The sequence below is a fragment of the Limulus polyphemus genome, unplaced genomic scaffold, assembly GCF_000517525.1.
Source record: "Limulus polyphemus unplaced genomic scaffold, Limulus_polyphemus-2.1.2 Scaffold3357, whole genome shotgun sequence".
In the NCBI taxonomy this organism is placed as follows: Eukaryota; Metazoa; Arthropoda; class Merostomata; order Xiphosura; family Limulidae; genus Limulus; species Limulus polyphemus.
In genome coordinates, this window is record NW_013668967.1 from 37,885 (window position 1) to 59,958 (window position 22,074).

At 33.9% G+C, this 22,074-nt stretch overlaps 1 protein-coding gene and 1 long non-coding RNA gene across 5 annotated transcripts in view; one reads left to right on the forward strand and one right to left on the reverse strand.

Moving 5' to 3' along the window:
• LOC106469210 (activin receptor type-2A-like) overlaps nt 1–17,933 on the forward strand; it is a 51,594-nt gene extending 33,661 nt beyond the window's left edge. For 3 of the 4 annotated variants that reach the window (XM_022397661.1, XM_022397662.1, XM_022397663.1), the window contains 4 exons: nt 1,409–1,547; nt 1,872–2,002; nt 9,968–10,103; nt 10,189–17,933. In XM_022397661.1, the coding sequence (XP_022253369.1) occupies nt 1,409–1,547; nt 1,872–2,002; nt 9,968–10,103; nt 10,189–10,286 (504 nt within the window). In that variant the 3' untranslated portion in view covers nt 10,287–17,933. Of the gene's footprint in view, nt 1–1,408; nt 1,548–1,871; nt 2,003–9,967; nt 10,104–10,177 lie in introns of all 4 variants that reach the window. The other variant, XM_022397664.1, reaches the window with a different exon arrangement.
• On the reverse strand, nt 9,219–20,872 carry LOC111088223. Its single transcript, XR_002612819.1, has 3 exons — nt 20,557–20,872; nt 10,226–10,339; nt 9,219–9,743 (listed from the first exon to the last, which is right to left on the reverse strand). It is a non-coding gene; the product is annotated as an uncharacterized LOC111088223 (long non-coding RNA).
• Nucleotides 20,873–22,074: the final 1,202 nt, after the last annotated feature.

Here is a 22,074-nt window from a genome sequence, read left to right on the forward strand (position 1 = left end):
AAAGTATTATATATATCTATAAAGACTTTAAATGAATACAAAGAGGTCATGTGTCAGTCAAATTGAGAGAGTTAACAGACAAATTTTAGTAAAATTTATTAAAATATCAGATTTTTTTATGTAATGTTTACTGAAAGTTTGCCAAATTTCATAGAGATATACTCACTATATTATATATATCTATAAAAACTTTAAATGAATACAAAGAGGTCATGTGTCAGTCAAATTGAGAGAGTTAACAGACAAATTTTAGTAAAATTTATTAAGATATCAGATTTTTTTATGTAATGTTTACTGAAAGTTTGCCAAATTTCATAGAGATAAAAATTAAAATTTATTGTATGGAAACTATGATGGTTACTTTGTGGTTATAATGAATTTGATGAAATTTCTTTACAAATTGTCACATAGCAAAATGAGTTGTTGTAGTAAAATGTACTCAAAACCCTATAGATATTGTTGTTATAAAGTATGAATAAACCTCATCGTTAGCCACTTTTTGTGTTATCGTGTATGTGGTATAATTGACCATTAATGAACCCTTAAAATTATTTCTTTCTCTTTGTTCACATAAATCTTTTAGTAAGCCAAAAGCTATTTAATGTTTTTATCCTGTACTCATAACATAAAAAAAAAAAATTTTAAATCTAATAATAAATTTTGTTTTCTGTTGATTGTTTATTACTTGACCTTGAAACCCCCCCCCTCCATGATTGAAATATCAGGTATTATAAATGCTTTGTGGCAGATCTTGATTTAGCAAATCAAATGACAAATTGAAGAAACTATCCCTAGTAATAGACTTGTAGTCAGATTTCTAATAGATAAATAATTTGTATACAGAAGTAAAATGTTTTTGTGTGTTCGTATTAGGTACATTGAAAACAGTGTTACAAAAGTGAGCTATACGGTGTTTGTATAATATTACAAGCCTGAAATTAGTTATATCACTAGGACATAAGGTATAGTTTATTAATTTTCCATCAGCCTTTACATAATGTTACTTGTAAACTACAGTGTAGGAGCATAAATGTTTGATCAGTGAGACTTTCATTTTAATGTATTTCATAATTTCATTTATCATCTTAAATACCACTTAAACATCCGGTTTATTAAACCTTGAATTTGAAATTCCTAAGTTCAGTAGAAGAAAATCAACATATATTTTAAGGACCAAATACTTAAGTAGTATAGGAAGAGCTCAGTCGATGGCAATACATTATGATAGCATTTTAATGATGTGTATTTTTCTTAACAGTATAGTTTTGAATTGTATGTTTTATCATATTCATATTTCAGCAACATGCAAATCTTGTAGTGGTATTTTATAATGTTGTTCAAAATAGTGAGTGTTTTCTTTTTGAGTAAATGTCTGTACAATAAAATAGGATTACTCGCCCATTTCTAGGTTGGGACAAGAAGATATATGGCCCCAGAGGTCCTAGAAGGGGCCATCAATTTCAACAGGGATGCATTTCTAAGGATAGATATGTATGCTTGTGGACTAGTCTTATGGGAGCTGTTATCTAGATGCTGTGCCCAAGATGGTAGGTGGATGTGATGACATACCTGGTGTATATGCAAATAAAACAATTTAGTTTCCTGAAAAGATTGAATATTCTTGCTGACATTTTCTTTATACAACTGGGCTGTTTTGGTTTCACAAAATGGCACTAATTTGATCAGGTTATGGTTTGTGTTTATTAATACCTGACCTATTTCATAGCACAATTAAGAGTAATATTTTATCTAAATTTTTGAAGAACTTACATTTTCTGACAGTGTGGAAAAACTTGCATTCCTAAAGTTCATTATTTATGCTTTAAATTTAAAATTCCAGTAAATTGCACATTTCAATTCATCTTTCCTAGGTCTTGTAGGGGAATACACACTTCCATTTGAAGAAGAAGTTGGTCAACACCCAACTCTTGAAGACATGCAGGAAATTGTAGTACAAAAGAAAGCTAGGCCGAAGTTCAAAAGTTCATGGAAAAAACACCCTGTAAGTGTATATATATAAAAAAGTCAGAATTTCTCTCTATGTACTATGTTAATGCTGAGGTTATTTGACAAATACAATTTCACATTATCTGGAAAGATAAATAACCTTGCAATATGTTTGACAACTGATATTTCTTTTTAAATCTAACTACTTGTTTGACATAAAATACTTTTGCTCTCTTGTTTTACTTTTATACAATTTCCTGTTTGTAATAATCCCTTCCAATTATTTGCCCAAGCTCCATGTTTCAAAAAAGTATTTGCCTGAGTATTTTTAATTATATGCCTGAATTTATTTGCATGTTATAACGTCTTACAATGTGCTATCAAAAAGGAAAATAAAAAACTTCACATGGAAAGGGTTAAGTAAGAAAGTAACCTAGTAACTTTTTTATTCTGTTGAGATAGCATTTTCAGTGAAACTACTTGTGTCTTTCAATTACACCAAGTGTATTACAGAGGATATCACAGCATGCATTAAATTGAAAGGACAGCTGAACTACAGATAGCATCCATGAAATATGGTCTGATGCCCTTATCAAATTTTCACCCAAAACCGTGAAGAATCACTCTTATTAAAGGTCATTAAATTGTTGTCCTAAAAAATATTCCTGTGACATTCATAGACCCTTGAAAAAGGCAAAAGCCAAAACATCAGGAAGAATATATTAAAATTTATTCGAATTTGTTTATCGTCTTCATTGAAAATTGTAAGCAATATCCCAGAGGTGGCTGTAGCTTGAATGCTTGCCTATCAGATTGAAGTACTACTACCATAATCTTTAGATGGTTATTGTAGTGGAAAAAAACTTGGAACAGTGCTTCTGAATTTGCAGTTGGTACATGAAAAAAACTTTCAGGTTGATCATGACACCAATGCATTAGCTCATGCCATCCTTCAATGTTGGTCATGACACCATGGCAGTAGCTCATGCCATCCTTCATTGTTGATTATGACACCATGGCAGTAGCTCATGCCATCCTTCAAAATGCTGGTTATGACACCATGGCAGTAGTTCATGATATCCTTCCATGTTGGTCATGACACCATTACAGTGGCTCATGCCATCATTCATTGTTGGTCATGACACCATGGCAGTAGTTCATGCCATCCTTCAATGCATGTTATCACACCATGGCAACAGTTCATGCCATCCTTCAATCTTGGTTGTGACACCGTGCCAGTAGTTCATACCATCCTTCAATGTTGGTCATGACACCATGGCAGTAGCTCATACCATCTTTCAATGCTGGTTGTGACACCATGGCAAAAGCTCATGCTATCCTTCTACCTTTTTGGATTTCTTCTTGGGTCCATGCATTTACTATGTGTCCACCTTTCTTGCCAACCTTTTCCAGGTAAAACAACACTCCTCTGCCAGATCATTCTCTTTTGTCCAATAAATTTAAATATGCATTTAGATTATTGTAGGGGTTATGCAAATGTAATATGCAATCTTTAAGATGGACGAGAATATTTTCATTCTTCACATGAACATCATCCTGCACTCTGACTTGGGCATTTCACACACATGATGCTGTATCGGACAGAAAGCTTGACATGGTCAAGACAATGGAATTGGATAGTTTTGATGGTAGTTGCTATGGCAGATTTTAGGAATAACTTGGAAACAGAGGATGACATAGGAGGTATGATGAATGGTTTTTTCCAGTATTCCTGTACATTGTATTTGGAATTTTCTCTGACATGAACTACTGCCAATTCATGAATGTAACATAAAATGCTGATAATTGTAACATCAAATATTTAATACCATGTTGAATGGCACTCTGTACAAGGTTGAGATGTGGACATTTTGATCCCTCTCACTACCATCAAACATACATATCTCCCTCTAAAGAATTGCCGCAGGAACTTGGAAGTTTGTACCAGCATGAAGAAAAGGTTCAGATAAGTAATGAAATATTAAAGGGTCTCTTTTTTGTTGTTGTTGTGTACCTTGCATGAGGTGAGTTATCTATAAATGTAGCAGTAAGAGTTATGCTTTCGTTCCATGTGATTCATTCAAAAGAGAATGTGAATGAGTTTAGTAAGATAATTTTAACAAAAGTGTATTTAATCTTGCTTAGATGTGAGACTATGAATTAGAATCCTGCCATTCGTCGAATATGACATAAAAGTTACTAATATATAAATAAGTGTACCATTTAGCCTTCTCATTACAGGTAGATCAAAGTGTGCATTTAAGAGAGTTACATTCAAAATTTAATTAAATTATGTTATAATTGTATAGGAATAAACTTGGCATCAAAATGTACTTAATAAATCAAATTAAGGGAAAGTGTAATTTTTATAGCTTTCAATCTTGTTTGTTTCTGGAGTCATAAACTAGAAAATCAGACTCATTTGCTATGCCCACATGTCAAATCCTTTTATTCACTAATTGCCAATAGTTCTTTCTGATGTTTTATACTATATCATTTGTAACCAATAGAAAGCCAAAGTTTGAATATATCAAATGATGTTCTATATTACATTGTTTTCAGTACAGAGTATTGTCTATTTCATCTTCAGTTTGAAAGTTTCTTTTGCAGTGGTCATATCAGCAAGTTTAAAGTAAAATTTAAAGGCTCTTATGACATAGTTAGAAAGTCAGATAAGTTGTGATAGTTACAGGACATTGTTTGAGTTGTGTGTATTATTATTCTGTGGTCTTATTCATCCAAGCTAGTCGTTAACTTTCCCACAGGAACAAAATAGCTACTCCGAGTGACATTGACGGTTATCTGTTTAGAACACAATGCTATAGAATACGCCATTTGATAGATGAAAATCATGACTTTCTATTGGTTATAAATAATATATAATGAAACCTAAGAGAGAACTATCAACCAATAGTGAAAGAGAGAATTTGACAGGTGGGTGTGGCAGAAGGTGTCTGAATTTCTCTTTGATAGCTCTGTAACAAAACAAAATTTCATACATTTTCGAGGGGTGATGGATAAAATTGGGATGATGACATGCTAAGACAAAATTTGTCATGTGTGTTACACTAGTGGAAATTCAGGATTGTTTTTAATATTTCCTTGTATAATTAAGAACTTAAAACTTGTATACTATTAAAATATGGATTAGCTAAGATTTTATGCTATTCTAATTGGTATAACATAAACAAAAAGTAGTTTAATAAAATTTTGAATGTAAGACACTAAAACCTTGTGTCATGCGCAGTAAAGGGAACCCTTGCTGATAGGGTTATACAGATGCCAGTTTTCTTGGATTTGTCTTATGCTCACGACTGTCCAGAGGTATTTATCTTTGATGCAACTTTTGTTGGAAGGTTATCAACGTTCCCATCAGCAACTTGAGGATGAGTTTGGGATTTTGCTGATGTCTACCTCAGTCAGATTGTTTTTTTCAGTTCTTTTTCTGAATTCCTGGCTAGTTTGTTATTGGATTTACTGGGTAGAGATGTTTTATTAGAAAGTGTTCATTTACCATTTTCTGCTGTCAGGGAGTTACGAGAAGCTCCTTTTCTACGTCCCATGCATGTTGTTTGCCAGAAGTCCAGATATGTTAGAATCACAAATTGATTCAGCTAGTTTACATTGTTCTTTATCGTCGTTGGCTTATCATCTTTCTGGTGCTAATTTGGGAGTGTCAGTTCGTAGTGTATTCCACCCTCTCCATCCATATTCTTGATGATTTTCCGCTTGAACGGACCGTCGATAATTGCATCAATGACTATCCAATAGGTGGGGAAGCAGTGAAAGCACTATTACATCACTTTCTGGACATCAGGAGATCTTTCACCAGGGTTCAATGGGTACTCCATGTTCTGCCTTCAGGGTTGGTCATTCAATTTACATCACCTCCACCTTTATCTGCACAAACTGTTGCTTTTTCATCTCCAACAGATCCATGGCAAGTGGAGCTTTGTTCCCATGCCATAAGAGAGTTATTAGTCAAAAGGGCAGTAGAGAGGGTCGATCCCATTATTTCAGGATTTTATTTCCATTAATTCATTGTATCCAAGAAGATAGGAGATTGGCATCCAGTCATCGACCTGTCTAGACTCAACCAATTTTTAGATCATCCTCACTTTACTATGGAATCTTTTCTCAACCTACTATGTCACTTTGCTTCAGTGCTCTGGATGACCAAGTTCTGTGTTAGCGATGCTTATCTGCATTTTTCCATAGCAGAATTTTCCTAGAGGTTTCTCAGATTTGTACACAAGGGTCAGGTGCTGCAGTTCAGGGCTCTTCCTTTTGGTCTTGCAGCAGCACCTTGTGTCTTCTGCAGAGTTGTTTGAACTTTTTCTCGTCATCTGCATTTCTTGGGCCTGTGCACACATCATTATATGGACAACTGACTCCTTCTTGCATCACCCCATCAATTAGCAGAACAACTCTCTCAGATTCTGCTTTCAGAAGCCACAAAAGTGGAATTCCTTATCAGGCTGGAGAAATCTATTTTGTCACTGACATAATATCTTGTCCTACTTGGTGTGATTTTCAATACTCACTTAAGTCCTACTTAACCAACCCCTATCAGGCTTCAAGCCATGGAAAGAGCTGTGAGGCTTTTACTTGTGTCTCCTTGTCCTACTGCGCAGGTGGTTCACTCTCTTTTGGGGATGTGGGCATCCCTCGAGTCTCTCATTCCTTTGAGATGAACACATATGAGGTCTTTTTAGTGGTTACTGCACGACCAATGGATCATGCATTCTGCTCCTTTGGATCATCTTGTCTCATTACTCAGGAACAACATTGTCAATTGCAAATGGTGTTTGGATCAGAACAACACTGCTATTGGGGTACACATTCCACCATTTCATCCCGGAATCCATCTGTCCACAGACCCATCTCTTCAGGGATGGGGAGCTAATCTTCAAGGTCAGGAGTTCCAAGGTATTTGTATGGAAGATGAGTCTACCCCCATATCAATGTTCGCAAACTCGTTGCAGTGCATCAGGCAATGATTCAAGGTCTGTCTCTCTTGAAGAGAATAATTTTCATGATACATTCTGACAGTTACATGATGGTATCTCAGATTTCTCATCAAGGAGGCACACATTCTTGAGACCTTTGTTTCATATTTGGATCTTCTTTACTGGGCTCCTTCCAATCATATCAGTCTTTTAGCATGTCATGTTCCAGGAATGATGAATTTAATTGCAAATCACTTGTCTTGACCCAACTAGATTCCTCCGATGAAATGGATGCTACATCACGAGGTTTTTCAGTGGATTTGCTCTCAGTTTGGGTTTCCAATGATTGATGCCTTTGTGACTCATTTGAAATTTCAACTGCAGTTGTTTTGGTCTCCAATATCTCATCCTCAAGCATTGACGGTAGTAGCATTCAGTCAGGACTGAATACGTTTACATCTTTATGCCTTTCACCAATTCAGCTATTGCCCCGGGTTCTAGTTTGTTCCACTCCCTGTCAAGTTTTCTTGGTTGCACCATACTGGCCAGCTCTAACGTGGTTTCCGCTTCTTCGGTATATGCAGGAATGTCCATCTTCCACATTGGCAGTCTCTATTGAGACACCCTTGATCAGACATACTCCACCCAGATGTTCAGTAACTCAATCTTCATGCTTGGAAGTTATGCGGTTCTTTGCCCGACATAAGGGTTTAACTTCTAAGTTTTCTCTGTATTTAACTAAATCTCTCCATAGGCCAACCATGTCCATTTATCAACAGAAATGGAATACTTATCATCAGTGGTGTATTAAAAGGAATTTAAAGCCTCTTCATCCTCAAGTATCTACCATATCCCATATACTATTACCTTATTATTATGGACCACCAATCATGGAATGTCATGTGTAAAGCTAAAAGGGATCCTGCCAATCTTCACATTGAATGATTCGGGGTCGGTTTGCTTTTAAAAATGTAGGGATCTTGGTTCACCTATTGCACAGTTTCCAGAGCACTGTTCCTTAGGACTCCCCCAATGATCAGGAGTCCTTATCACCCCCAGTTTCCAGTCACTGAGGTGGCAGACAGAGGCTTTTCTTCTAGAGTGTTTGAGTTGGAGGCCCTCTTTCTTGGATCCCTGGATGTTATTCTTAGATGTCAGTAGGAATGGCACCAACCTCTGCAGGAGCCTAGTCGTAATTCTGGTTCAGATTTGACATGAAGCTATCTTTTTGGGGGGTGCATGCCCTTCTCTTTGATCAGTGTTGGTTTCATGTATTGTTCATGGAAAGCGGTCCACTATCTCCTCATAATCCCCAAAACGAAGTGGTCCCATCCTAGGTCCTTGGTTGAGCACAGGTTCCACGTCCGCTCCATAATTCCAGGGGCAAGTGGAATACTCCTTGCCCATTTGGTTAGAGAGTGTTCATAATTTCAGACCAGATGAATTCTGTTCCTTTGTTTGAGTATGGCATACACCACCCCATCATTCTTAGCCTGGGGTGTTGGTCTTTGGACTTCTTCAAGTGGAGGAAAAAGTTTGTCCATTTTGGTGTTGCTTACTTTCTTGTCATGATTCTGGTGGTGCAAAACACATCACTCTATGGCAACAGGTTGGGATCCACTCAAAAGTATATGTGTGTGTGTATATATATATGAAACATTGCAGTCCAATAGCCCTAGCCACCAATGTGGGTTATAGGTACCACGACCCCTTAATTACAACCCCCGAGTTGTGGAACTTCAGCTGTCTGGTTGGGGCCGGCCTATTCTGACAATTACTCATTCTATTCCACCTTTGATATAGGAACTAAGTTCCAGGTGAAGAGCATACCTGTTCTGGATGTAGTGCGGTTCCCCCACTCTTGTACCATCATTATCTTGGTATACTCCTGTTCTATACAGATGCTTTCTGTGTAGTTGATGCTTGCACTGGCCCCTCCACCTTCTCAAAGTGGGATTCTAGCTATAATGTCAGCAGAGGTAAGTGTGTTTTGGAAGTTAACATATTCCTAAACTGGAAGTGTATTTCCAATAATACTTACCTTAGCTGACACTCTCCTGCCCTACCTCCTCACTAAAAGCCAGTTTATATCTCAAAAAAGTAATTACATTATCTGAATGAAGTGCTTATATACAGTACCTAGATAGAGGGTACATTGAAGTTGGTGGAGAATTTTGCAAATTAGAATTTGCTATAGCAATCTAGTGGGGTATAAAAAATGGAGCAAGCTTTTCAGTGCATAGATTGGAAAAGAGTGGAAACCCTAGAGATTGAGGAAAATGTTAACTTGTATTTTATTTGAATAAGGATTAATTTACTAACATATGAGGCCAAATATATTATTGTATTCACCACTTGTCACTGAGTTCTAATAGAGAATTCCAGTCCTTATTAGTAACTATGAACAATGGTAAATTGAAAGAACAAGACTAGGTTTCATTTACTGATGAGCCATACATTATTCAGTGTTACTGATGAGAGATGGAATTCCTAAAACTGGTAAAATTCTGTGACAAGTGGTGAATCAAATGATAGTTGAGCTTCATTTTATTCTGTATTAAACATCTTGTTTGCTGAATAATACAGAAGAATAAATTATTAACATTTTTGCTACATATTCTTCAAATCGTATGTAAATATAGGTTCACTTTGGTGAGAACAAGACAACTGAAAACACTATGCATGTATTGCTGCCATGATACTCTAAGTCTAATTACTAATTAGCCTTTATCATTTGGCTCAGCTGATGTCTTCTACATTAATACACCTCTTTTTTTTGCCATCAAGAAGACCCAGGATCAAATAGTCTTTCTTAGTACTTCCATGAAGGTAGCAGCAGATTAGCAACTGAAACATAGAATAAAAACTAGTTAGTAATTAGTATGTAATTAATAATAAAAAAGTAAAAACTACTAATTAACTATTACACTTAGGTGATCGTACTAACCATTACAACAGTTGACATCTGATTGCCACAAACCTACCATAAGTGTACTTAACCGTGAATATTATATATTGAATTGTTCAACTTTCCATTGGTGATTAGTTAAATGTATGGCTTTTTTATCCAGGGCATAGCAAGTTTATGCAGCACTATTGAAGAATGTTGGGATCATGATGCCGAGGCAAGACTCTCTGCTAGCTGTGTGCAAGAAAGGGTATCATTACTGTACAAATCAGACTTTGGAAATGAACTTATCACATCTGGTAAGTTTATCTTCATAGATTTATCATTACGTTTTATTTATTTTGGACATTCAAGATAGATAGTAAAATATTAGTGTATTTACAGATATGAAGAACCCAACTACTACCTCTCCAACACTTACTTGCTCACAGTTAGTCCAATTCCCAGCATCTGAATTCTCCACAAGCAGGGAGGAGGGTTGAAGTCTTCGACACCTACAGACTCTGTTGTGCCTTCAGCAAGATTATGTCACCCTCTAGTGTGGAGATAAATGGGAATGCCATGTAGTAGCAGCTGCTTTAGTTATTTGGTTCATGTTGAATACTACTTTCATCAGCTAGATGTACATTTTTTGTGTTACATTGACCAATAGCTGTAGAAAAATTTGTCTTGTACATTTAACTTTTGTATTTACCTCAGTATCATCGTACAATGGTTTTAACATTTTGTTTTATTCACCAGATCTAACTTCAGAGGGTTTTATGATTCACAAGATGAACAGCATTTTTTTATGAGTGTTTGTGTTTCTATGTGTGTATGTGTGTAATGGAACAGCATTTTTTAAGAGTACAATATTTAAGAATTTTCTTTGGTTCATCAGTTTACCTCAGGAAACAAGTTACATATACAACCTCAGTCCGAAAATGTTTGTCTCATACATTACGAAGATGCTCAATTTGTTTTTTTTTTTTTTTTTTTTTTTTAATAATTGGAGAAATTCTGTCCTGGTTGAACAATTCTGATTTTAGCTAAGACAGATTGTTAAATATACATGTACGGTGTTGTGTGTAGGAATAATACACTTTTAAAACAACATTCCTTCACATTGATAGTATTGACAGAATGTCTGTTTTATTCCAGATTTATAGTTTCATAATAACCACTTTTGAATGCAGGTGTTCCTATTCACTATTTATTGGACATTTAAACTGTGGCAAAAAAGTCACCTCATTCTACTGATGAAGTTGCAGTAGAACAAAAGCTATAGTTTCAATTTGTATAAGATAAAGATCTGTACTTGTTGTAATTATTTGTTTTCTTTTATTGAACAGTTTTTATAATTATGTAAATGCTTCTTGAAAAATGAAGAAATTCCCTTTAACTAATTAAGCTCTTGTAATGGTTTTAAAAATATTTTAGTGTTTGTAAAATCTCCTTCATAAAGATTGTAATATAATGATGTTGAGGCTATTGCCATTGTGAACTTTCAGAGACATTATGTACAGTTTTACTTATACATATGTTCAGCTTTGGTTATTGCTACCAGTAAAATTCCACAAAATATTTTTTTGTTAAAATTCAGGTTTAAATATTGTTAGAAATTAGTTTTACATTCAACTACAACAGTCGAAGTTTTTAGCTTTAGGTTTGATAACATCTTCAAGAACAATATACGACCTACACAAATTAACATAATAAACATTAGGGACTATGTTTAACTGTTGATATGTTTTAAGATATTTTATTTGTAGACAAACCTAAATAATTCATGTATCCTTTCATAAAAAAACAACTAAGTCTCACTTCAGTGAAGTTTAGATGTTTGAACTATAGAAAGTCACTTGACAAATAAAAATATGTTTATTACATAAGAAAAATATTGTGGAATGACAAGTAGTGTGTGTGTGTTTGTGTGAATATTAAACTATAGGTTTTCATTGGTCTTAATCAAATTATCATAAGTATTTAAATATAATTTCAATGTAAAAGTAATTTTTCAAATTGAGAGGAAATTCATAGTTTAATCACAAAAGAAAGTAGAATTATGGTTTTATAATAGGTTTAATTTTACCTTATAAATTTAGACCTACATACATATTAATTTATCACATCATGAGTAAACATCTGATATGACATAGGTGCCAATATTATTTTTATGTGTGTGTGTGTGTATAATTATAGTGATTTTTCTCTTCTATCACTGGTTTTGTTAAATGTGGTAGATGCTTACAAAAGTTTTCGTGTAAAGGTTTGTATAACAGATGGGTAATTCCAGACTAGTTACTTTTCCAATATTCCTTATAGCTAAAACTAGTTTGAAGTATTTGTGTATGTTACTTGAAAAAAATGTTCTAATGTACACTAAACAACAAAGAAAACTTTATTATGGCATTTTGGCAGCTGTGTAGTTCATAATCACACAATTCAGAACAACAGATATTCTTATAGATTTAAGTCTGTGAAAATTCCACAGTGGTTATATTGTTCTACACTTTATATCAGGTAGTTCCTTCATTGATTGTTTTAAATTGTCTGTACTTGAGAACCTTTCATTTTACATTAAGAATGTTAGTATGCAGTCTCCAAAACATCAGAATAAAGTTTAATTTTGTTTCACCTAATATGAAGTAATAATCAGAATTGTATCGTTGGTGTATGAGAGTTAGAATTCTCAACCCAGTTAAGCAGACCAACTTGAATGAAGCACTGGGAGTGAAAATATGCTGTCCAAAGAGTATACATAAAAATCTCAGTAAATATATCTTAGTGTATGCTCAAATTTTCTGATGTTACTTGATTTATAGTGAGGCTTTTATTAAGCATGCTCATAGAAACTACCTGGGTGCAATTTGATGAGGGGGTGGGATTTCCTTGGCTCTGCTTTTTCATCTCTGTGACTGCACTTTCAATTATCATCCCCGAGGGGAATTAATTTATCCCCTTGATAAAAAAAAATGTAACAGAGCAAGTGCTTGTCATGAGTGCTCTTTAAGTTTTATTTAGTTGTTGTGTAGCATAAGTAGTTTATGTAATTGGCTTTTCATTCAGTATATACATGATATATATATTTTAATACATATTTTTTTACTTGTCGAATCGGTATAAACTTGGTGTTTAAATTGCGTAGTAATGATGTGCCATAGCCTCCCCTCCCCCCCCCAAAAAAAAATTGCATCCTTGAAGCTACTGATTAAAAGAAATCATGTACATACCATCATGCATGTTTAATACATTGACCTTGAAATTAGAAAAAAGAAAAAAATTACTCTGCCAATGACACTTTTCAACATCAATATTGTAATGTGATATCAAAGTGACGCATAATTATTAAAAAGATTATTTATGGTAGCTAAAATTCTTAAAAGGAAAATAAATACTTTGGTACTAGTAAATATGTACTCAGTGGTGCCAACAACCTCGATTTTGAAAGTTTTTCTAACCAATACTTGCACAATTCTGGCCTCTGATTTTATCAGTGACCACTCCAACTCTTATCTAGAACTAATAAAATTTAAATTAATAACAATATCTATTTTTAGTTTTTAATTGTATCAAAAGTTAATATACGGAAAAGGCTAACTTAAAAAATAATGCAAAGGATGGAAGAAAATTGCAAAATTTAATATTGTTTGAGCTTTTGTGACAGCAATACAAACTCAAAGGGCACCCTGTCCAAGAAAATAATGTCCTTACAAAATCAAACATATAAAACAATATTCTTTCTCCTTGCCCCAATTTTTAACATCAAAGCAAGGAAAAATATTTTTTGTAAAGTATGTAGGTGTGACATCAATGTTGTACATGGTGGAAAAGATCTCAACAGACTTTTAAAAAAAAAAAGAATTTTAATTTAGAAAAGTTTAAATTGTGGATGAATTTTCAGCCTATTACCAAGACAAAATGAAATTCAGACCAAACATATAATCAGGAAAACTTGAAGTTTTTAGTGGCACACAGTTGCTATGGATGAAATTCAAAGGAAACATAGAATCATGAACACTTGAGGGCTTTGGTAACACACAAAATTGCCATGGCATTTAGGATTTATAAAGATGAAATTCAATGGAAGTGTAGAATCATGAACATTTGAGCTTTTTAGTAACAAAAAGTTGCTATGACATTTAGGAGAGTGGGTGCGTGCTTGCAATATAAATATTTCCAGAGAACTTCTGAAGAAAGCATAAAGTGATACATATAAATTATTTGCACTAAGTAAAAAGTTAATTTGTGCCCTCTCAATTTCACTAGCAGTAAAATATAATTTACAAGGTGCAAGGATAACCAATCTTTAAAGACTCGAGAAAGTTAGAAACTGTTTTCATTGTCTCCAGACCACTTTGGAGGTCTTGTAGAATGTTGGCATTTCTGTGTACTTCATTTGTGGATGGTTTATAGAAGGCCATCTATACATGTAAAAATTTAGTTCTTGACCTTTCAGTTGGGTGTGAAATAGGATGTAATCATCTGGTTTATAGCAAATCAAGGAATATTGTTCACCAGCTAAGCCTATTTGATATACAAAAAAAAGGTTTAAATCACTGTATGTTTTTTAATCTAATAGTTAGTAGCATCAGCATGGACTTTAGCTAGGTACTTGTTAAATACCTGACTATAAGATCATACCTGAGCTCTTGGATGATCACTTTGAAATTAAAAAACAAAAATACTTAATTTTTTATTGAAAGTAAGCTAAGTATATAGAAAAAATTAAGAATTATTAAAATCACTTACAATAATGAAAGCAACTTTTGCATTATAACAGTATGACTAGAAATACTTAATGAAGTTTTAGATAGTGTTTCAAAAGGGCTTTGGAAGATACATTCCATTATGATACTAGGGAGCTCTTCGTATTTGATTACCCATGCTAGTAATCAGGTAATGGTATTAGATTTTACAAAAGGTGGTGGTTTGCATTTGTTAAGACGAAGATTTGTTTTTAGCACAGGCTTAAAGAGTTGCTACCCTTTCTCAGTTATACGTTGTACATTTTGTATTGGACACTTAATTGTACTGTAAAATTAACAAAAGTGAAAATTATATTTACTTTTTTTCAGTGTTTGGGATTGGTGTGAAATCTTGTTTATTTGCTTTTCTTTTTTTTTTTGTGGAGCTGACATTAGAAATAAATGAAAGGTTAGGAAGTTGAAATTTCATGCATTATTTAAAAGTAAGTGACCTTTTTGTCTGTTTAATTTTTCTCTCTGAGGACGTTCATACATTATGCAAGATCAAAATATGCCATAGTTGTTATATTGTAACAGTTTAATTTAATTGTATTCGTATAAAATCCCTACCAGAAACCTCAAAATTACTTCCTTCTGGTTTGTTTAGACCATAATGTTTCACAAAAAAATTTTAATTTCTCTCTCTAAAAACTTAACTATTTTTAGTAAATAACACTGTTGAGGATGTTTATGAATATCATTATTTGTTAATGTCAAAACACACACTTTATCATCAAGAAACTATGAAAAGAACATATGTCATCTGTGTATTTTTTTCTCTATTCAACAAAGTAGCAAACCTCAGTATATTTTTTGTCAAAGTACTTTGTTAAAGGTGAATATGTTGTTTACAGGTATCAAAGAATGTGAAGGTTTATTTTAGTGTTAAGTTTCATCACTGCCAAATTTAGAGCTAACTTGAAATGTGTTATCATACCATAGACAGTCTATAAATTGGATTATTAGGAATATTCTTTCTACCATGAAAACTGTGGTAGAATTTGTAATTTTTTTCTTGTTTTCTGTTAAACATATATTAGAAAATATACATATATTCTAATGTGTCACAATATTTCATTTTGTATGATGATTTTTTTAATACAAACATTCCTTTAAAGATGTACTTGAAAAGTGTGGTTACTAATTTTGTTGAATATCAGACTTCTAATGTCTTGGTAATATTTCATTATTCACTCTCTGGTTATGTTATTTATGTATTTTCATCTGTTATTTACATTTTCTTTTGTAAATATAGGAACTTTTTATATTAATTGCTAGTAACTACTACTCAGAGAAATTTTGCACATATTCATTTGTTGCTCAGGTTAAATGAAAATAGTTTTAGTACTTAGAAGATGATTATGTACCAACATGACAGCAACTTCAGGTTTATTATATAAGGGCCTATCTGTGTAATGTTTTGTTCATCTTCTCTTTAATAACTTAACATACCAGCACTTTAATAAAAATATGAAGAAACATATGTTAGAGAAATTTGTTGCCTTATTCATTTTGTAAACTGCTGTAGGTTTGACTCTCTAAGTATGCCATGAAACTACATCTTACTGGAGAATTCTTCACTAGTTCTTGTATATATGTAGAAAATGAGCTCATTATTTTAACAGTTATTAGCATTACAAGTACTTTCATGTTTGTGTATATATCATTATTTTAACAAGTATTTTTGCTTATTGTAGATTTGTCAAGTTACATACTGGAGTAAATATTGTTCTTCCATTATAAAATAGTGAATAAAGTAAATTGTAATCATGAATCTTTTTCTATTCCTGGGGAGGGTGTTTGTAAATATACTAAACCAGAAAAGATGAATATAGTTGACCAGTTTATTTGTAACTTAGGGCTCTTTATGTTTTTAAGTTAATTACTGTTAGTTGTGAATATGATACCTGCAATAAATTTGAATACATAAGATGATCAATTAAAGTATGTTGTGATGTTTCAATAGTGTTGAGGTGAACAATATTAGCATGTATACAAATGGAAAATATAGAAAGAAACATGGTGCCGAGTGTTAGAGTTTTTAAAGGTTGGTAAAACATGTCTTAAGATGTAGTAATATATGTAGTACTGTGACACAGTTCTGGAACTGTTGATAAATATGACAATAAAGCAAGCGGTAAGTGTGGTATTGTCTAATACAGAAATGAAATGCTGGTAAATGTATGTAATACAACACTTGAAGTTCCGGTGAACATGGTATGTGTAACATTTTTGGAATGCTAGTAAACGTGTCTTAATTATGTCATAACAATATGCTTCTGCGCACGAAGTTGAACAGTGTTAGGTTTGTTCATCTTCCATGTTGTGATTGTTCTGTGTGGCATTTTTTCCCCCAATTTCACAAGGTACAACTTTTCATTGATATATTTACACATAACAAATAGAGTACAAACAAAACTGAAGTGGAGCAAAAAGCACTCGTATAGCTAAAGATCCCATCCTGTTAACTGTAAGTGATATGACAAGTCATGTCAACAAATCATAATCTACCACTTTGTTGTGTTTCAGAAATCATCACTATAGCGCATAAATGCAGCAGAATGTACTCTTATGATAACATGGAATTTTTCTTTTATGTTACAGTAGTCCCATAACATCTTGGTACCTAGAACAATAATTGGGGTTATAAGTAGATTCACCCCAAATCTCGTGTTTTATTTGAAAAGTGCCTCTGAGATATAGTAGAATATAAAGAAAATAGTGGTGGACAGTTTTGTTTTGTGAAATGTTCTTTACTTTTGAAATTTTATGTCTATATCATAAACAAAAAATATATTTTTCATACCTCACGGAATGCAGATTCGAAATAAATAATTTAGGTTTTCAGTATTACTGGTACATTGTTCGTGTGGGTTTAACAGTATCTTGGATTTGTTGTTACCGTAAGAAATGTAGTTTTCCCCCTTTGTCGTGTAACCCAAACTGGAAAATTTGGGTTCTGGGGATTTTGGTGAAATTATTAAGTTAAAGTTGTTTATATGAATGGGTTGTTTACATTTAATAATATCCTTCCTGGTTATATAATAAAATACTTTTTTGTAGATTTACTGACCGATAGTTATGGAAATAGGGGGAAGATATGTAGAAATGTGTAGTTTGAAACGTGTTAGATTGTCATATAGTCTCTAAAAACTGATTTGCGATTGCCATGAACGTTTTTAAGTTTCGTAGAGGATTTATTCTCGACTTGAATGAAAGTATATTTTACCGGAAATCTCGATCTTAAGATATCGCACGTCACTAGCTATCTTCAATTTCGAACGTAGAGTATAAGAGTGCCATAAGTGTTGTACAGTGGATATATGTCTGGTTCCTCTGTATATTAAACATGTAATGTGCTGTAGATAAAATGTATCTTCTAAATAAACAATAGTCCTGTTCCGTGCTGTGATTGTAATTCAATTAAACACGAAGCGTGAGACACTGTTATCACTAAACTGAGCCAAAGACTATTAAAAAGAAACCAAGTAATCCATAAGACAAACCCATTGGCATCAAAAACTTGTCTACTTACGTTGACAGTCTCGGGAGATTTCATATAAGGGTGTAACACTAATTGTGACGAGATTATTTTTGCAAGTATAGACGGGTTGTCAAGTGATCTTGTGTAGCAGAACATGAATCTGATTAATCAAGTATCTGTGGGGTGAAGTGGTAACGTTGAACAAGAGGGTGAAGAAGAAAAATATGGAACCAATGTCTTCTACAATACAGTGATTTGGTTTTGAAACGACCTTTCCAAGGTTCGACCAAATCAATAAGCAACAGATATACTACCACAAATGATTGAAGGTGTATTGGTGTTATCCTGAAAATGCTTCGACTGTGAGATACAAAGTCCATGTTTTAATTGTTGCTTCTCTGGTCACTAGATGGAGATTTTCCATATCCTGTTAAGTGACATGACGATTGGATACAAGCTTTACTCTGGTCACAGCAAGTATAGAAAGGTGGAAAGCAAGTTTCTCCCAACGACGGCAAGTTCATTTGCAGAAACTGCGTTATAATCTTAACACTGTCATGACTGGATGGGTGCGTCCAGTCTTGAGGTCAAAATTGCACCATGGAATTAACAAAATCATAGAAAATAAGTTATTACTCGTTCTCTCACACTTGAAAAAAGAAACGAAGAAGATGTTAGGAAGTGGGATTCGAACCTACAACCCATAGCTTGCGAGTCGAATGCCCTAACCACCAGTTCATGCATGAATTGAATAACTTAATAAAACCTGACATATAAAAAAATATATAAGTGTACACCACTGATTGTAAACACGCTAAAATTGCGTGTGGTGTTTTTCTTTTATATTCATAACAAAGATAAAATATAATTCTATAGAAAAGTTTAAAATAATGTAGATAGACATAAAACTCGATGATTAAAATATACAAAATGGTGAGCATTTTTAATTTGTCCCTTGTTGGGATTTTCAGTGCTAAAATCAGTGTTTTCGATTCCCTTCGGTGGTATATACAGCAGATAGCCCGATGTGGCTGCGCTATAAAACATTTTTAATTAAGCCTCTAGTGTCTCGGGCATATGTCTGCGGAGTTATAACGCTAAAAACTGGGTTTCGATACTCATGGTGGACACTGGACAGATAGTTCATTATGTAGCTTTGTGCTTTACTACAAATATTTTAAATTGTTTCTTGAAAAACATATCCCACTTGAATGTTTTCGAAATTTCAAAGCTGTGAATGCGTATAAATATCATGTATAAAAACAAGATGGTTTCAGAAGCTACGCAATCTGTAAAACGTTTTTCTATAGTTTCAAAGTATTTCACCCAATAGTTTTTATTCGAAATGCAATGAAACAAACTACATATACAACAGCTGCATTAAGTCGACACACCCACGCTTGATAGAGTTAAATCCTATTCACTTTTACAACACCGATTTTGTATTGTCATATCTAAGATATTGCAAATTAAAATTATTCTTAAGTTATTTGAAGCACTACCCTGGTGGGACATTGGTAAATCTTAGAACTTATAACATTAAAATATGGAGTTCAATTCCGTGCGGTGGACACAGCAGATAGCCCATTGTAACTTTGCACTAAAAATATTCTTTAAAACAATGCGTTTATATTACCAATTTAGTATTCACTAAAAGAAAGGGTATTAAAGCAGTACCTTGGGGGGCAGCGGTAAGTCTTCGGACTTACAACGTTGAAATATGGGGTTTGATTCCGTGTGGTGGACACAGCAGATAGCCCATTGTAACTTTGCACTAAAATATTGTTTAAAACAATGCGGCTATAGTACCAATTTAATATTCACTAAAAATAGGGTATTAACCACTAAGATCTTGTGAATAGAAGTAAAATAATTAGCAAAGAACATATATTAATGAAGACAACAATATATAACAAACTGTCTAGAAATATTTAATATATTATTAGAATACAATAAATAATAAGTTGAGCACAATTATAGCCAACGATATGATTAAAACTATATAATCAGAACTTTATAAGATTAATACATATTTGTTCCTAACACCTTGAAGAACAGAAATATTATTTCTAGACCATCCAAAAATAACGAAAATTTCATCTTGGATTTGTGTTTAAATGGATTTGCTCAATTTATTAAGTGAAACGAGGATATTTTTTCGTTATGTAAAATTGTTTGTTTTTACGTCGAAATCAAATTAAAATCAATTCTCTCAAAGTCATAAGATTAAAACAATAAGTCAAATTTTGAAGTTTTCTAATATGACAGTTTATAAAAGCTTGCAAAAAACGTGAAAGTAACTAAACTGCATCGTCATGACAAAATAAATTTATATAGAGTTGTTTCACAAGGCAAAAGTAATAATATCGTAAAACAGAAAGAGATAATCTGAGCTGCAGTTTTTGTGACCATGACCCCCCCCCCCCCCAGTGCCGTAGCCACGGAGGCGCAATGCGCCCTCTATAAATTTGCCTGATTCATATAAAGCTATCTTGACGATTCTGTCGGACAATGCCACAAATGAGAATGACACATTCTTACCTGAATTAGTGATGGAAGCAATCGGACTGTTGAAGCTGATCAAAAAGAAACCCTTCTGTTCCATGCTGTAGCTGTCCACAAAGCATTGAGTATACTAGCACCTGTCAACATTCAACTACAATCAGTAAGTATCAATCTGATGCAGGCCTTGATGCTGATATCGTTTTCGCAAGCATCCGTTGTTTTGTTGAGAACCGATGAAACATTTACCACTTTGCTGGATGAAGTTAAACTGATTCTGTAAAATACTGCAGGTGATGGTAACAGTGTAACAGTACAAGACCATCAGCCTGCAGAAAAGAGAAGACGTCGTGAAAACTCTGATTTCATAGACTACACAGAGATAACACCAATTTGTCAGGAAATGATAACCTCAAACGATCGTGATTCTGTCTAATTGACAGTATCCTGGTTGAGCTTGATGAACGTTTCTCGGAGAAAAAATCGCATTTTATTCATGCCATGACGTCACTAGATCCTGAATCAGAACATTTATTTGACAAAGACCGGATGGGATTTCTCGCAGACTTTATCGGCCTTGAAACGGACAGCCTTGTTTTGGCTCAAATTGATGTTGCCAAAAAATACATCAGTGACTACTGGAGGAAAAACGACAAACATAACCTGGTGTTTGTTTTGCAACAGCTTTTCCATTTCAAATCAAGGGGCTTTCCAGTCATTACAGAACTGTATGAGGCAGCATTAACAATTGGATCCTCAACTGCAACATGTGAAAGAGTTTTTTCTGCTCTGACAAATGTGCTTACAGATCTCCGTCAGTCCATGTCTCATGACAAACTGGCGAACTTGATCCTCATAGGTTTGAGAAATGCATCCTTGTTGATATATGTCAGAGTGTTGATGGGAAGCATAAGATGTTGAGAGACTTCAATTCTATTCAGAATAGACGATTACAGTTGTTTTAATAACAAAATTTGGACTTGGTTTACATTGCTTTAATTAATTACAAAGGTCCAATCAACTTTCCCTGAGACTGACTCGTGCTTTATGTTTTGATTAACCTATCAGTTCATACCTACCTTAAACTCTTGTTGTCGGATATCAATGATTTTTTCATGAGTGAATTCGCTTATGAATTAATAAGGAACATCAATAAATGATAACAAAAATTTATAACGAAAACTGAAAATGATTACAATGTACTCGCGCCCTTTGAGTTTGTCATTGCGCCCTCAATGTGTACGTCCTGGCTACGACTGCGCCCCCCCCCAGTGGCACAGTGGTAAGGCACAACTATAGAGCACTGACAGTGGCACTAGAGCTCAGGTACGGAACTCAAAATCAGTCTGAAGTTTACAGGGCTAGGTTTAGGACGACAGTCCGTGCTAAAGGGGAGAGCCTGAAAGAGCTGGCACAGGATTTGGAAAGTATGGCACACAAGGCACACCCAACTGCGCTACCCGATGTCCTCAAGTTGTTGCTGAGGGATCACTTTGTAGATGCCTTGGACAATCCACAACTGAAGATAGAAGTAAAGCAAGCACACCCCTCAACTAT